General features: G+C 39.5%; 2 protein-coding genes and 1 long non-coding RNA gene across 4 annotated transcripts in view; 2 read left to right on the forward strand and 1 right to left on the reverse strand.

Annotated features, from left to right (window-relative positions):
• tenm1 (teneurin transmembrane protein 1) overlaps window positions 1–7,112 on the forward strand; it is a 232,428-nt gene extending 225,316 nt beyond the window's left edge. For both annotated transcript variants that reach the window (XM_077531385.1, XM_077531386.1), the window contains 3 exons: window positions 2,400–3,106; window positions 5,225–5,367; window positions 5,572–7,112. In XM_077531385.1, coding sequence (XP_077387511.1) covers window positions 2,400–3,106; window positions 5,225–5,367; window positions 5,572–6,327 — 1,606 coding nt within the window. In that variant the 3' untranslated portion in view covers window positions 6,328–7,112. The remainder of the gene's footprint in view (window positions 1–2,399; window positions 3,107–5,224; window positions 5,368–5,571) is intronic.
• Window positions 7,113–7,517: 405 nt separating this feature from the next.
• On the forward strand, window positions 7,518–9,003 carry LOC144026194 (uncharacterized). Its single transcript, XR_013285072.1, has 3 exons — window positions 7,518–7,789; window positions 8,204–8,420; window positions 8,687–9,003. It is a non-coding gene; the product is annotated as an uncharacterized LOC144026194 (long non-coding RNA).
• A 4,455-nt stretch (window positions 9,004–13,458) lies between these two features.
• Window positions 13,459–16,502, reverse strand: sh2d1aa (SH2 domain containing 1A duplicate a). The gene is made up of 3 exons (XM_077532339.1): window positions 15,907–16,502; window positions 15,670–15,733; window positions 13,459–13,837 (listed from the first exon to the last, which is right to left on the reverse strand). Exons 1-3 carry the CDS (start codon window positions 16,041–16,043, stop codon window positions 13,637–13,639), a joined length of 402 nt encoding a protein of 133 aa, XP_077388465.1. The 5' UTR covers window positions 16,044–16,502; the 3' UTR covers window positions 13,459–13,636.
• Window positions 16,503–17,125: the final 623 nt, after the last annotated feature.

A 17,125-nucleotide genomic window follows, 5' to 3' on the forward strand; every position in this document is an offset into this window, starting at 1 on the left:
AAGCTTTTTTTTCTCACCATATAAGTTTACATTAGGGATAGGCCGATTACCGGCCGGGCCGATTATCGGTGCCGATATTTGACTTGTTGACAAATATCGGCATCGGCCGTTTTACGAATTTTAAGGGCAATAAAGCTGGAATCAAGTTATGTCATTAAATAATTACAAAAAAAATACATTTAGAAATTATGTTGAAATTTTGGAAAACTTTATTTAAAGTAGAAAACTCAAGAAAACGCATTTACTTATGTATTTATTTATTTATTTATTTATTTATTCACTGCAAACACTGGGAAGTCCCAACACGTTTTCATTTATTAAAAATAATAATTAAAAAAAAAAGTGAAATTATGTTGACATTTTGGAAAACTTTATTTACAGTAGAAAACTTTAGAAAAGTATTTATTTATTTATTTATTTATTCACTGCAAACACTGGGAAGTCCCAACACTTTTTAATTTATAAAAATAATAATAATATAATAATAATAAATGTAGAAATGATGTTGAAATTTTGGAAAACTTTATTTACAGTAGAAAACTATTTAGTTATGTATTTATTTGCTTGCTTAGTTTTGAATTTAGCTCAACACATGCTGATGACCCTGGAAGTTCCCTACATTTTCTACAATTTCTGTTAAAATTTTTAATTAAACAAAAGTGTCTATTGTTTATATGTTTTAAAATTAAAAGGGTTTATTTTATTTTAATTTTTTTGCACAATTATTTTCTCTTTTACTGCACATGATATTGGCTTGAAATATCGGTTAGCGGCCTCCTTGACGACGAATAATCGGTATCGGCATCGGCCCTGAAAAAAAAACATATCAGTCTATCACTACTGTTAATAAGCAGTTAATTTAACATTGAATTGGTGCTATTACTTCAAGTGTATTCGACAGTTTAGCTCTTGTAGCCAGCCATTTGTTTGGTCCAAACTACGTCATGATCTTTTCAGCAGTCTCATGAAATTTGACATTCAGTTTCGCAGCAGGTCAATTTTACACCGATCTATTACAACATAGATAAACTGGCAATGGTTTTATGATTTAAGATTTACAACCTGAAATCTGCGCATCTAACCTTTCCTCAGGCACGAAACATTATATTAGTAGTTGTTTTGCACCAAATTAAGATTGCCATATTCCTTGGAACATTATTGATACCCTAAGGATGATTTATTATCCTTTTAAAAAAAAAACAATTGTGACTCCTAAAACATTAAACGGAAAGAGGCTTTAATGTTGTATCTCCAACCATGAGGCATTTCAAGTCACATTTGTAGAATTTTTGCAGACCCGTCACTGCGTCCATAGCTTAATTACTGTTATTATTTCTTATACAGAAACGTGCTATCCGTGTTATTTTCGGTTGTGGATACAGAGACCACACAAATCAACAACTAAAGATTTTAAAATGTAATGAATTGATGGAGTTTAACCGCCTTCAAATATTGTGTAAAGCCTACTGTGAAATTCTACTAGTTAATATACAAACTAGATTTATAAAAAGGGAAAGTGAGTATAAATTAAGAGGAATATACATTTTCTCTAAACCTAAATATTAGGGATGTTCGATACCACTTTTTTTTCAGACCGATACCGATACTCAGACCCTCAATACTCACCGATACCGATACCAACTGCCGATACCAGTAGTACATTTTGACAAATAAAAAAAAATCACTAAAAGATATTTTTAAACAAATATATTTCCTTTAATTTTAACAACAACAAAAAACAAAACAAAAACGGCACAGTGTCTCTTCAATAGTCTTAACGCTCAAAATAAAACACAAAAATGCTCTTTTAGTTTAAGATTCACAATTTTGAAGTATTTCCAAACCGGTGAAGTTTTGGTGAAAAACTGCTGCAAGCTATAGCGCCACTTACAGGCAAGGAGGACTCACTTAACGTCTTCCCCCTCTGCCATCGGTCGCTTGTACTCGTCTGCGTCACGAGTGCTCGAGTACTTGGGGAAAAAAGGCTGGTATCGGCACGATACCGATACCTGGTAACGGTACTCGCCCATCCCTACTAAATACAGAACAAAACAAAAAGAACGATGTATTTCAACTCAAGTTGTCAGTCTATGGAACAATTTGGAGTATTAAAAAAAAAAAAAAAAAAAAAAAAAAAAATAAAATAAAATAAAATCTTCTCTATCTATTTGTATTTTTTTTTAAATGTATAAAAGCATGTTTACTGCAAAAATATAAATCATAAAAGGACATGCAGTTGAATTATTTTTTAATTGTTTGGTAGTATTGTAACAGCAAACAATTGATTTCGTATTGATTCTTTTTTTCAAGTTTAACTTCTTTCTGTCCCCGTTCATTTCTTTTATTTTAAAGAGTGAAATAAATTGATTTGATTGATTGACTGTTCTGCTCGACTCCAGGCTGGTCCCGCTGCGTTACGACCAGCGAGACCGCATCACGCACCTCGGCGAGATACAATACAGCGTGGACGAAGACGGATTCCTCCGCCAGCGAGCCGGCGACTTGTTCGACTACAACTCCAACGGGCTCCTGATGCGAGTTTTCAACCGAGCGAGCGAGCGCTCGGTGTGGTACCGATACGACGGGCTGGGCCGGCGCGTGGCCACCAAGACCAGCCAGGGCGAGCAGCTGCAGTTCTTCTACGCTGACCTTTCGCACCCCACCAGGGTCAGCCACTTGTACAACCACAGCAGCAGCTTGATCACGTCGCTGTACTACGACCTTCAGGGTCACCTCATCGCCATGGAGTTGAGCAGCGGGGAGGAGTACTACGTGGCGTGCGACGGCGTGGGCACCCCGAGGGCCGTTTTCTCCAGCAAGGGCCGACTGGTCAAGGAGATCCTGTACACGCCCTACGGGGAGATCTATCGGGACACCAACCCCGACTTTCAGCTCATCGTCGGATTCCACGGAGGCTTGTATGATCCCCTCACGCGGCTGCTCCACCTGGGAAGGCGGGATTATGACACTCTGGCTGGCCGCTGGACTTCACCCAACCATGAACTGTGGGCGGAGCTGAGCAAGGAGCCGAGACCGTTCAACTTGTACGCCTTCAAAAATAACTGCCCTGTTGGGAGAGTGGAAGAGGTGACGCAATTTACAACAGGTGAGATGTCATGAAAAGCGCGAGAGCTATTTATACCAAGCGCGATGTTTTGGTTCAGTTCAGTAAGGTTTTCAGTGTTCTCAAAAATTTGGAGCACTATAAGGCGCACCTAAAAGCCTTTCATTTTTTTTTATAATCCAGTGCGCCTTATATATGAATCAATATTGAGGTCTCGCTGTCAAGACGCCATCGGTGACCCTGCACGATCAGTGACGCGCATGCGCAGAAGATCCGGCCATCTTGGATCGCTAGCTAATACTAATACTTTACCTCAGAGAAAATAATAAAACAGCTGTTTATTCATTTTGGGAGTGAATGGAGTTGTCAGAAAGCTGGTTTGTAATCTATTCATAAAGTTTGACTGACCTATCTGACTGTTTCGTTGACATCCCCTTTAGCGCAGCACCATCTAATGGATGCATAACGTAACCCCAGCCTCTACTGTAGCGCCTTACATCTGGAAAAAGTTTTAAAATATGTCATTCATTGGAGGTGCGCCTTATAATGAGGTGCGCCTTATATATGGAAAATGTTTTAGAATATGTCATTCGTTGAAGGTGTGCCTTATGATGCGGTGCGCCTTTTAGTGCAGAAAATACGGTACTCAACTTGTACTAATAACGGTCATCAGTATGTAAATAAGGAGACAGTTGTAAAGCAAGTGTTTTGCATTGCCAATTTGCCATCCCGCCTACTTACCCGGCAGAGGAAAACATGAGCCGATTTGGAATTTACTCATGCAAAGCACACCGTGGTGCACTATACTACTTGGAAAAATGTGGGAAGTGCCATATGACAACTATAGCACAATAAGCGTCAATATTGCACTCACTCGCCCACTCGCCGTCTCTCACACAACCGCACGTACGCACCAACGTGCACGTAGAAAACATCTGCCGTTGCGAATGAGATGACACAGGTGAGGCAACGTGTCAGACAGCGAAAATGCGATAGACTGAAGAACATGCCGGCAAGAAACAGGACAGCCTGTGATCATCTTGTTTTTCTGTTTTTTTCTTTTCTTTTCTTTTCTTCTTTTTTTTAACACAAGCTTTTATGCTTTGTCCTCTTTTGTCTGTCAAGAACACACTGTTTCCCCGAAGGGTGAAACAAAAGCTTGAACAAGAGAAGGAAATGGAATAGCAGAGTATCAGAGCGAATGTCGGATGTTCGTCGGGTCATCCGTCTTTCACGACAATGAAACATTCATTTGGACCGTCATGATCTACTGCAATAATTATTGTTTATTAAAGAGAGAATCTGTGTCATGGAGACGCAACTGAACCCCTGCAGCATGTTATGCTCACATGTGGAACAAGTTGACTCCATGGCCGTATTACTGTTTTGATTTGACAAATATATGTGTATATATATATATATATATATATATATATATATATATATATATATATATATATATATATATATATATATATATATATTAGGGGTGTGAATTGCCTAGTACCTGACGATTCGATTCGTATCACGATTCACAGGTCACGATTCGATTCGATACCGATTAATCCCGATACGAATTTATAAGTCGATTCTTGCGATTTTTTTCAGTCAAATTTAGAAAATACTAATCAGTAAGCTTGTAGAGTGTAAGATTTATATGAAAATGTATTATTTATTTATCTGAAATTTCAGTCTTATAGAGGTTGTAATCTGTTTCATGTTTAAACAGCATTAAAATAAAATATTAAGGCTTAATGTTCCGTTCATATAACATTCTTCCATGCTCAAGGTGTGAATCCTAAAAAAAAAAAAAAAAAAAAAAAAAAATCGATTCTGCCGATTATTGAATCGATTCGAGAATCGCGCGATGTAGTATCGCGATATATCGCCGAATCGATTTTTTTTTAACACCCCTTATATATATATATATATATATATATATATATATATATATATATATATATATATATATATATATATATATATATATAGGTGCACCGATCGATCGGCCGGCCGATATATCGGCCCCGATTTCCTTAATTTTAGAAGATCGGTGATCAGCCGATCTCTTAAAAATAAGCCGATGTTTTCCACCAATCTCATCTCCATCCTCAGAGGTCTGAAAAATTTTCTATAATTCATTTCCGTATTTGTGTGCAGACATTGGCAGCTGGCTGCAGCTATTTGGCTTCCAACTTCATAATGTTGTTCCGGGTTTCCCAAAGCCTGAGATCAGCCGCATGGAACAAACATACGAACTGATGAAGACCCAAACCAAGACGCAAGACTGGGACTCCAGCAAGGTGAATACCCGGTTGCTGTTCTGTTTGCTGAATCCAACCAGAGCTATTCGGAATTTGTTTGTTTTTCATGGATATAATACGGAAAAATATAAAAAAAAAAATGTAAAATATTTTTTAAAATTAGAAAAAACAAAATCTGAGATTATGTGGCTCTGCAGGTGCCAAGTCTGGAAGAAAAAAAAAAAATGTGCTTCTTCCATGTAGGTGGTTTTGGGAATCCAGTGTGAGCTCCGCAGGCAGCTGAAACGTTTCATCTCTTTGGAGCGTTTACCTCTCGTCTCGGCGCCCGTCGGCTCAACCTGCCACCGGCCAGCGCGACCCCCTCCCTTCGGCTCCCGGCCCTTCCTTCTCGGCCCCAGCATCCGCTTTGCCGTCTCCCGCGGCCGCGTCAGCGCCGAAGTCATCGGCGTGGCCAGCGAGGACAGCCGGCGAGTGGCCGCCATTTTGAACGGCGCCGTCCACCTGGACGGCCTGAGTTTCACCGTGCGCGGCTGCGACACCCACCACTTCCTCCAGTCCCGGCCGATCGAGGACGACCTGGCTTTGGGCTTAGGCGTCGGCGGGCGCGTCCTGGAGAGCGGCGTCAACGTGAGCGTGTCGCAAATGAGCGCCACGCTCGGCGGCAGGACTCGTCGCTTCGCCGACATCACACTCCAGCAGGGGGCGCTGTGCTTGTGCATCCGTTACGGCGGCAGCGAGGAGGAGGAGAGGGCGAGGGTGAGGGAGGAGGCGCGGCGGAGGGCGGTGGAGGGGGCGTGGGAGCACGAGAGGAGGCGGGCGGAGTCGGGCGACGCCGGGAGCCGAACGTGGAGCGACGCGGAGAAGCAGCAGCTGCTGTCCGCCGGACGTGTGCAGGGTTACGACGGCTACTACTCGCTGCCTATAGAGCAGCAGCCGGAGCTGTCCGACTGCCCCTACAACATCCACTTCATGACTCTCGGCGAGGTGGGGGGCAGGTAACACTTCAAGCGGCTCTCGGCCCACCAAAGACTGCCTGTTTCTACTCTACTCCAATTTGTTCTACCCTTTCTATACTGTATCAAAAAAAAAACAAGGTGACGTCATCCCAAAAAAAAGAACAAGAAGAGAGATTAGAGGAAAAAGATTTCCAAAATGCCTTTAACTGTGACAGAATGATGGTATTTTATTATTATTGTCTGGTTTCTAACAGTGGCACAAGCAAGTGTGGTTTGGTTGTGGCTTTGCTTTTTGTATCCCGGCTAGCCTGGGAGCCGACTGACTCCTTCTCCTGTCCTAAGCACTCTTCTTCACTTTTTGGATTTTGTTCGAATTCACCCCAAACTAGAGACGGTTGCCAGTGGATTATCTCCTTCACGAGTCAAATCAAGAGCTCTCTAGTTGCCAATTACTCCAGATATACTCCCCGTTTACATAACGTGTAAAGAGAGGCCTTGTCGACTCGGACGCTTTCCCGAAAAAAGAGGAGCGAACCTCTTCTGAGAAGTTGCTGCCTCTGCTGTGCTCCAACACTAGTTTGTACGAGTGTGTATACTCCAATCAAGAATGTACATAGCCAGTACTGAGGAGGGGGAAAAAAAAAAAAAAAAGTGCTCAACTGGAAGTTCTGTTGTTCATAAATAAGTGTCAGTATTGTTAATCAATAGAAAGAGCAGTTACATTTTTGCAAAGAATTATACATGGCTATAGTAAATATTCTCGCTGACAAAAAAAAAAAAATCTGACTTTATGGGGTTCAAATGCTGATTAAAGTTATTATGTGTGAATACTCCCAGTGCTCCCTGGGATGGCATTCTGGATTGTTATGTGACTCGGCAAATTGTGTGTGCTCACTCGACTCCCTTGCACAACATTTGTTGTGCATTCTTCTACTCCATCCCAATTTGAATGCACCACATACACACTTGTATATGTACTGGGTGGGGGGGTTGGCGATATTTAAAAAAAGATCACAATATTGTTTAAAAAAAAAAAAAAAAGAGCTCATACTAAAAAAAAAAGGACAATATTGTGCTTTTGTACATAACATCAATGCATATAAACCACCTACAATCTCTTAATAACAATATTGAGGCACTTAGTTGCTAATGCAAGCACACATTGATCGCTTCACAAGCAAATTCGGTTCCCCTTCATCTGACAATAGGTCGCTTGCACATGTCGTCACTTCCGCCACGGATTTGTTGTTGTCGCCATCCTGGGTGGTCTCCACCTCCACGTAGTGATTCGTTCAAACACGTATCACGTTTGTTGTCTGCGGTTAAAATGGCACATTGTTGCTGCATTATTGGCTATTCGAACAAAGCCAAGGGAGAAAATGGTCGGTCTTTCTTTTCCGAATTCCGAAAATAATTAGGAACCAGGGCCTGGAGACAGAGGAGTGCGGACTCCGGAGGGAAGTCGTTACTTTGGGCTCGTGTGTGCAGCCATCACTTTGTGAGCGGTAAGCTTGTTTACCTTTATTTAATGCATGAGGATTAATAACGTTTCGACCGCCCATATATGGGCAAGTTGCTTATTTTTTTGGATTCATGAGCAAGCAAGTTCGGTAGTACAAGCTGGCTAGCGGACGTTAGCCGAAAGCTAACATCGAACATTTTCACCCAAGTAGTGCCAGTGCAAAGTGTTTACTGCCGAAATTGGATTGATTAGTCTTGGGCTCTTAATGCCGATAACATGTTTTTGGGTGGCAAAATGTAAACTTGGAAAAAAAAGAGACAGAAGGGGGTGATGCAAGAAAACAGACCCCCGGTAGCCTACACATCATGCTAAAGAACTTATTCACGGCCACCCTACTGCGGCAAAATAACCAGTCTTTCCATATTTTATTTGTTTATATATTTGTTTATTTTAACAGGTCGCCCTGCGCCCGTTTTTCTGTCCAATCATCCCGACTGGGCTCCAACATTAAAGTTGGGTCCCAAGTGACAACATCTATGTCTCAGATATGAACGTGCACAGGAGAGACAAGCAAAGAAAAGACGACTCGAAGTGGCAGAGAGTTTGTTGCAGTTATGCAGCCAGTTGGCTCCAGTAACCTGTAACCTCAAGTACTGCTGACATCATTGACTCTGGTATGCCACTCAGAATTCATTACATTGTATGCATGAATGAATGTATGTGTTTATGTTTGTGTGTGTACACGCACCTTATATTTTAGAGACATTTGGAAGTGTTTATAGAAATAAGTATTTGCCTGTAGGAATGTTCATACATTAAAAAATGCAACAAAATGTGTACATTTCTTTTACACTGACAAAAAAACTATACTACTTTACTATATTAAACCTATTACTGGTACCGTATTTTTTTGTGATTTTTTATTTATTTTTTTCTTTAGGGATCTCATGCCACACCGACTTGATTGCCAATGACATGATGGAAACGAAGGCGAGCATCAAAGCATTGGAGGAGGACAACATGCGACTGTTTGTTTGGCGCTAATAAAGGCAGCGATGATACAAATTCTATTGTTGGGTTTGTTTACAAAGCTATACATAATACAAATGACAGGATTTGACTCAATGTGCAATATGGTCCCTCTTAAAATAATGGCATAAATCTCTATTATTTCTAAAAACACAAAAAATGAAGTGAATAATGATTAGATGTAGTATTTTCACGGATAAAATTGAACTGTTAATTAATGTAGTTTATTTTAGCACAGGTGCCTACCATCCTGAGATATTTACATTAAAAAAAAAAATATATATATATATATATATATATATATATTAATTCATTCCTTACTGCTTATCCTCACAAGGGTTGATAATTTGTGTCAAAATATTAGGCCATTATTTCAAGAGTATGACGGTATGATGTAATGTTGATGGGGTACGCAATTATTATGCTATGTACAGAGGAAAAAGTTGCTCTCTTTTAAATTTGTTTAATGTAAGACAAGTACCAGTACTGTGTTACAGTTTTCCCAATAATCCTTGTTTCACACTTGTCACAAAACCACTGTCCTTTTGGCAGTCTAGATTGGCACACTTCAAGTGATATAAGGAGGGGATTTTGGGAAAAAAAAAAAAAAAACTCTGGCTTTTCCAGCTGGCCAAAACGAGCGATCTGGGTGGACTCGCTCAATGTAAATATCACACTTTGTCCACACCACAAAGTCGCAGAAGTCCCGTCCAGTTAAACTCATCTGTGCCTGAATCTGAAAATATTACAAACATTGTAATGAAAATATGAAACATAGAATTAAATAAGAAACTACAAAAAGTAAAGCCATACATACCTGGTAATAATATTGGTGTTGTCGTGACAAGTGATGGGAATTGTTGCCATCCGGCACCAGACAGAAATTGGGTGTTGTGACGTTTTATTGTACTGGAAACTGAAGCTAAAAATACGTCCTCTGAGAGTGGTTAACCTTAAGCATTTAGAATAAGTTGATTAAATAACATGTAACTAGTGAAAGGTTAGCATTAAATTTAATTAAGCCACGGGGAGGCTGTGCATAGTTACTTTTTATTCTTATACGCTCTGCCATATTTGCCTGTTATAAAATGATTAGAAAAACCACATCAGGTAAACCCAGCTGTGCATGTAAACACAATGATAACAGGAAGCCTGAGAACAAATCAACATTTTTGTGTGCAGAATTACCAACACCATGTGGTTTACTTACGTGCAACAGCAACAAGTTTCTTCTGATGCGATGTTAAAGTTTACACTCTGTATCCACCCGCTTACAAAATAATTGTAAGCCTCCAGGGATTTGTTGGCGTGTTATGGAGCATGTTGTCAACACGAGGTAGTGAAAGATGTCCAGAGAAGTCACATTTGGCCAGCAAGCTTTCTCCGTCAAAAAAAAATCACCCTTGGTCAGGACGTAATTAGGATCAATCCCGCCACACAGAGACACCTTCTGCCTGTATCGTTGTTTTTGATCTTCCGGTAAATCGTGAAAATACTGCGAAAATGACATCAGGTTGATAAGCTCTACCGTGTGACTCGCGAGTGTACCTTGTGAACCGGCGGACCACCCAATATGGCGCCCGAAGAAAAAAACTCCCATGATGCATTACGATGTGCAAGCGACCTATTAGCATACATTTTAAACATAGAAGGCCAAAACATCCTTAATGAAATTAAATCAACTAGCCACTAGAGGGTGCTAGAACTGCACAAATGGAAATCAACCGGACTCTTTTTTTTTTTTTTTTCAACAGATGTGATCCTTTTAAATATTGTGAACATGACGACGACGATATTGTGGCAGTTTTAATATCACGATATCGTTACATTCCTACTCAGTAACAGGGTTAGCTCTCGCTAGGTATGCTGGCATGATGACTGGGACCTTGTCCCCGCTGGGCCTGGGGTTCTGGGGTGTTGCCCGTCCCCCCGGTTCTTCCTCCTCTGTTACGGGGTGGGCGAAAAGAACAAAACAAAAACAAAAAGCTATTATGTATGAACGCTCCAAGCATTCTGGCTTGTTATTTGGCTCGGCAACTCGCGCGTGTGCTCGCTCACTCGCCTCCCTTGCGCAACATTTGCCGTGCGTTCTTTGTTCTTCGTCTTCGGGGAGATTGTCGCTCTCAAATCTGCGCTGTCGCTAGCGCCCCGTCATTTACGGTTCCGACTCGAGCGACGCCCCGCGTGAGAAACCTGCATCTGTCGCGAGCGAAGACCAAGCGGGAGGGGAAGAGAAAGCGGCCCCTTCGGCCGGGAGGGAGGAAGAAATGTGACAGCTGAGGCTCGGCGAGTGGGTGGCGATCGGCGCAGAAGGGGGCAAGACCTTGGAGTTGGCTCCGGCGTACTCTACAGCTTGTCTCGTCTCATTAGGAAACGCCAATCAGGGTAGCATGTGAACCATTTCCAAGCTTAAAAAAAAAAAAAAAAAAACTTTATGCAAAGATTTTTTATTTTTTTTTAAGTGAGCGTTCACTAATCCACCTCCTCTTCCATCTGCCTCCCCTCCCTGCGTCACTCCGCCATCTGCCCACCATTAATTGTTTGTGTTTCTCTGGTGGGCTGCGGATGACAGAGTCGCTCGCTTGCATATGTTGTGACTGCGAGCAGGTGAGATCTACCTTTTCCTGATGAGCTCGTTGCGACGCCGTTCCCGCTAATGCATATGCTTCGCTCGATATACAGTCCGGCCTCATTGCAAGTGCTGAAAAGAAGGAAAGGGCGGTTGCTAGGAGACCGCTGTCCCGGCTGAATGGATGCTCACACTCTCGCCTCCTTTCTGTCTCACACCCACACTTCTTCTTTTTTTTTTTTTTTTTTTTTCTTTCCTGTCGAGAGTAGCCAGTAATGTCAATCACCAAAAATGACAGTAGCACACGCCCACCCCATCCTACCCCAGCAGGCAGCGCTCTCTCCTCCGCGGAGATCAGCACTTCAATATGTCAAATTGAATTTTGTTCCATATTATGTGTCATGCGGGTGTGCGCGCGTGGGTGTGTCACAGAGCGAATGAGAACTCATTTGATACAGTTTGCTTGCTTCACCCAAATACTTTATTTTCCTTTTCACTCACAAAAAAAAAAAAAAATACATTTGTTTCCAATTCATGTATGCAGTAATGGATATGAATGTTTCAGTGGATGAATATTTTACGTCACGACTTCCTAGGAAGTCGTGAGACATTTTGTGTGGCACAAAAATGAGAACAGGCTGCAAGTATACAGTTGGGCTCATCATAAATTTTTATGACAGGCTTGAAATAACTTTTTATTTTTTATTTTTTTTTTTAAGGAGCATATTTGCCCAATCAATGACATAATTAAAGGAGCAACGTTGTAATATTGAGAGATTTTTTGTGGGTTAATCCCAGTGACCTGAAACAAGATTTTAATTAAGCAATAAAAGTATGACAATATAAAGGTGGAATTTTAGAGATGCAGCTATTGGATATTTTAGTATTTACAGGGATACTTTACTTATTTAGCCATATTTTGCAGTCAAACATTTATATTTTTCCTATAATAAATTTTATATTTTCATTATTTTTCACGTACAATTAGTACCTTTAAAAACTTTTTTAAATTTTTTTTTTAGTACCTTTAAAAGGACATTTTGCAACTTGCTGTCAACTGAAAATGACATCACAAGAGGGCTCGGGTAACCAATCACAGCTCAGCTTGTGAATGTCACATGACCAACCCGAGAAAACAGGTGAGCTGTGATTGGTTAACTGAGCCCTTGTGATGTCATTTTCAGTCGACTGCAAGTTGCAAAATGTGTTTTTAAAGCTACTATTTGTACGTGAAAAATTATGAAAGTATCAACTTAATTACAGACAAAATTTTAACTCTTATTGCTTGATTAAGTAAGTAATTAACTAAGATTTGATTAATTTGATTAACTAAGTAAGCAAGTTCTATCCAATAATCACCGATTTGGCTAAAATGTTTTTCCTTGATTAAAAAAAAAGAAAGAAAAGAAATCATTTTACTTAATAATTAATTGGTTCCCTTTTAAAAAAAAAAAAAATGCGGTCCTTATTTCTTGTGCATAGCAGCAATCTGTTTTCTTATGTGGAAACAATTTCTGTTGGTCAATTTCAAACACAAATATGCATTACGGTTTAAGCTTAGCATTTAGATTTCGGTACTATGTGTATTTTAATGATTGTGATTAACTCTTTCACTCCCAGCCATTTTGACTGAAACAATACTGGCTGTTTGACTGGATTTGGACTGATTTTGCAAGGCCCACAGAATATTATGTTCTAGTGCTATAAAAACATGGACACCTACTAAAAGAAAGATTAGATTGTCATCAGGGGAAAAAAAAATATTGGGGGAAAAAAAAGCTTGTTGGAACATGGCTGATCTCTTATACTCTTCTGTCACTTGATAGCCGTTTTTTGTAATACTACCATTGCTTTAAGCGACTTCTTCAGGTCAGAAGCTATATTAAAGCCTTCTGTTTGCTATAGCATAAAAATCATTAAAAACAAAACAAAACAAAAAAAACAGTATAAATATATTTTTGGTTGTGAATGAGAAAGTATTAAAAACGTATTTATACGTTTTTGGGATTGAATGAGTTAAGCTTTACTTATCTTTTGAATGGTTCTTGGTGGAATAGAAGTGTCGGTCGGCGGCTGTGGATTGTGTAATCGTAACTTGGAAGACACATTGTAAATATGAATTGGACTGATTTATTCTATTTTGATTTAAAGTGATAGAACATGAACAACCGTCAAAACACAAAACAAGAGAGTGTGGTTTGAGATGACAATTTTTAAAAATATACTTTTTTTTTTTTTTTACATTTTGGGGCTGTTCTCATCACATTTTCCCGTCCCCGAAGCAGCACACGACTACTGGAGGAGAGTACGCGAGCGGCTGTGAGATGGTGACAGGCTATTACCGGGCGTCTGCACCGCCGCGGGTGTTTGCGCCCGTCTCTGGGCAGTGACAGGGTAAAGCAGGGGGACGACAATTCCTTGTCCCGGCTGCTGGAAAGCCGCGATCAAGTTCTTGATTTTACGGAAGTGTCGTTTCGGCACACCAGGAATAGTCTGGGAGGGGGGCAAAAGAAAGAAAGAAAAAGAAAGTAAAACAGGAGGCATGGGAGAATTCGTAGACTTTATCTTGACATCATATGGAAAACAGAATGAGACACATTTTAGTTTGGAATGAGCCTTAAGAAAATACATCAAAGACTAACCAGGATACAAATAGGCATTGAACATTTAACTCATTCACTGCCATTGACGGAAAAAGACGTCAAATGATGCATTTTTGCTGGGCTGGCAGTGAATGTGTTAAAAAAAAATATATTTATATTTAAAAAAAATCTGTTTCGTATATGGCTCAATCAATTTGGCAGAACGCTCATTAAAGATAGCGAATGAATAGAAGAGGGACTAACTAATGATAGCAGATGGGAAAATAAAACACTGGGGTATTCGAGGCTAAATTAGGAAAATGCACACTGAGATTTCTTCACTCCCCTTAGGCTTTTTTTTTTTTTTTTTCACGTTTATCAACAACAACAAAAAAAACAATTATTCATGTTGATCACGAGTACATTTTTTTTGAAATATGTGCCACTGTCTCTGGAGCTTCCATTGTGGCCAATTAAAACTGAAATGGCACAAACATATGCGGCTTCAAAATAAGCACCAAAAAAAAAAATGTTTGGAAGTCATCCTCCCCACCTGGCATAATCGAAGCCCACTTGCGGGAGCTAACATTTGAAAATTGTCTGCTTGTGTCAAGTAGGTTTTATTCAGTTATTTGCATTCTATTCTTTATTATCAGTCACACTGAAAAAAACATGCATTTTACAATCATTCATCATCATTCCAACTCTCCTTACTTCCATTACTGTGAAAAATATTTTCATTAAAGTGATATTGGTTGAGCTTATGAATAATGCAAATGATTGTTGAACTTGCTCCACGTTTGTCTTCGTCGATATCGTTTGATTGAACGTGTCAGCGTACAAGATCAGGCGTTGTCACGCGACTGTGCAGCATTTGTGTCACAACAGGGCAACAAAAACGACAAGATTAATTTGAAATATTTTGCAAGCCTTTTATTTTAATATCGCTGATTATGGCTTAAACTCAAATATCCTATCTTAAAATATTAGAATATTTCCTCAGACCAAGTAAAAAAAATGCCATAATCAGCAATATTAAAACAATAAAAGGCTTGCAATATTTCAGTTGATTTGTAATGAATCCAGAATGTATGGCATTTTTTGCTTATTTAATCGCATTACAGAAAATAATGGACTTCATCACAATATTCAAATGTTCTGAGACAGTCCTGTATGTGTGACGATCGAGGTACAATTATTAACTCCATGATTTGGAATTTCAGCAGCCAACTCGGGACCAACATTTACAAAAAAATATATATATATACATATTAAAACTGTTGACTATGCTAATGTTGTGTTTTTCCACATTTTTGTCAATGATTCAATTAATTGGTATAACACTTGAAGCAATTCAATTAAGTCGGTCAACAATTTTATCTTTAGACTTAAGTTGGTTCAACAATTATTTAGAGTGCAGAACTGCTCACATTTTTCAGGAAAATTTTGTTTGGCAGCTCAGGGTCTTCCTATTTTGAGGTTTTTCCACACACTAGAATGGTTTACGATCGCTGTAATTTATCCCAAAGGTCACTCGTTCACAAACAACCAATGTACAGTATTTATGGACCTCGCTTTGTATACAACAATTCATGCTGGGATTAAATAGGGCCTTCATCAAGCTTTTTTCCCGCAAAAAAAAAAATGTCTCACTATCAATAAATAAGACTCGAGCATCACTAAAATCGCATTTACCAACACCCAACTGAGGTCAACCAATTCATTGTGGTTTATACATCGCACCTCGGCAGCCCATGATCCTCCATCGTGCTTGTGAAGTCTGTATGTAAACACGATTCCGTCGCACCTGCACACAGACACCAAGTTTATCTTACTACTTTCACTTTGATGATTCTTTTTTGAGTTTCTTCACGGTGACACGATCGATTCGATAATGTGTAAGTTACAAGCGGATGTTACGTTTATCTGATTGTAGCGGACGCCGACGGAAGAGAAGTCAAAGTGGATTGTTGTACTCACAGCACGCAGAGGCAGTAGCTATCGGGCACAGAGTCACTGTTTCGGACCAAGTAGCATCCATCGCGTCCGTCCAGAGCCAGTCGCCTCTCACCCTCCCTCTTACCAATGGCTCCGTGGTAGACCGACAGATTTTCCATCTTACCTTTTTTTTTTTTTTTTTAAAAGGCAGCTTAACATGCCACTCCCGTTTTGTTGTTATTTTGTTCTCTTTCTCACATTCAGCTTTTCTAACTTCGACCTTCTCGCTCTTTCAAAAGTATCGTTTCGGAGCTTGAGCTCTGACTAAACGAGATTTCAAACTGCTTCCTGCGATCCGGCACTGACGGCTGCTAGCGCCGCTCATAGCTCAAACTTCCTCTTTTTTTTTTTTTTTTTTTTTTTTTTTTATAAAGCGTAGACGTGTATAAACGCGCACATGTAAATTGTGCATATTCATCGTTCAGGAGCCACAAATTAGCATTCAACCGGATCAGAAAGCAAAAGTAAGTCATTGCATAATGGTGCACATCAGCAGAATGAGAAAGCAGCAAAAATGTCCAGTTCCAGTTCTCAAGATTCTCCACATTCTACAAGATTACCACTTTTTGCTATTAAAGTGTAAATAGCTCACAAAATTCAATTGATAATATTGTGCTGCGGAAAACAAATGACACACAGAACACAACCGAACATTTTTACCCAAAGATTGCATTTTTCAAAATTAATCCATCATTGTGTTGGACATAAAAATATTTTTTAAAAGTCTTTATTAGCACATTCACTGCCAGCCCAGCAAAAATGCATCATTTGACGTCTTTTTCCGTCAATGGCAGTGAATGAGTTAAGGATGTCAGGCGATTCAAATTTTTTAATCGCAATTAATCACACGACTCGCGATTAATCGTGAGTCAAAACTCACGATTAATAATTAATATAACAGATGCAAAATGTGCGATTAATCGTGAGTTTTGACTCACGATTAATTGCAAATTTTGTACCTGTTCTAAATGCAAAGTAAAATGTACAATAAAAATATTTTTTCTAAGGTTTCAAACTCTTGTTAATATAAAAGTGGGGGAAAAAATGTTCAATTAATAGAAATATGGCTGCATCTTTTGGTCATTGATACAGAAATGTCATAATGATTTTGAGTTAAAATGAAAAAGACTAAAAAAAATTTAAAAAAGTGTGATATTGATTTGTGTTGAGATCATTTTTCTGCCACTAGATGGCATAATTA

The sequence above is a fragment of the Festucalex cinctus genome, chromosome 9, assembly GCF_051991245.1.
Source record: "Festucalex cinctus isolate MCC-2025b chromosome 9, RoL_Fcin_1.0, whole genome shotgun sequence".
NCBI lineage: Eukaryota > Metazoa > Chordata > Actinopteri > Syngnathiformes > Syngnathidae > Festucalex > Festucalex cinctus.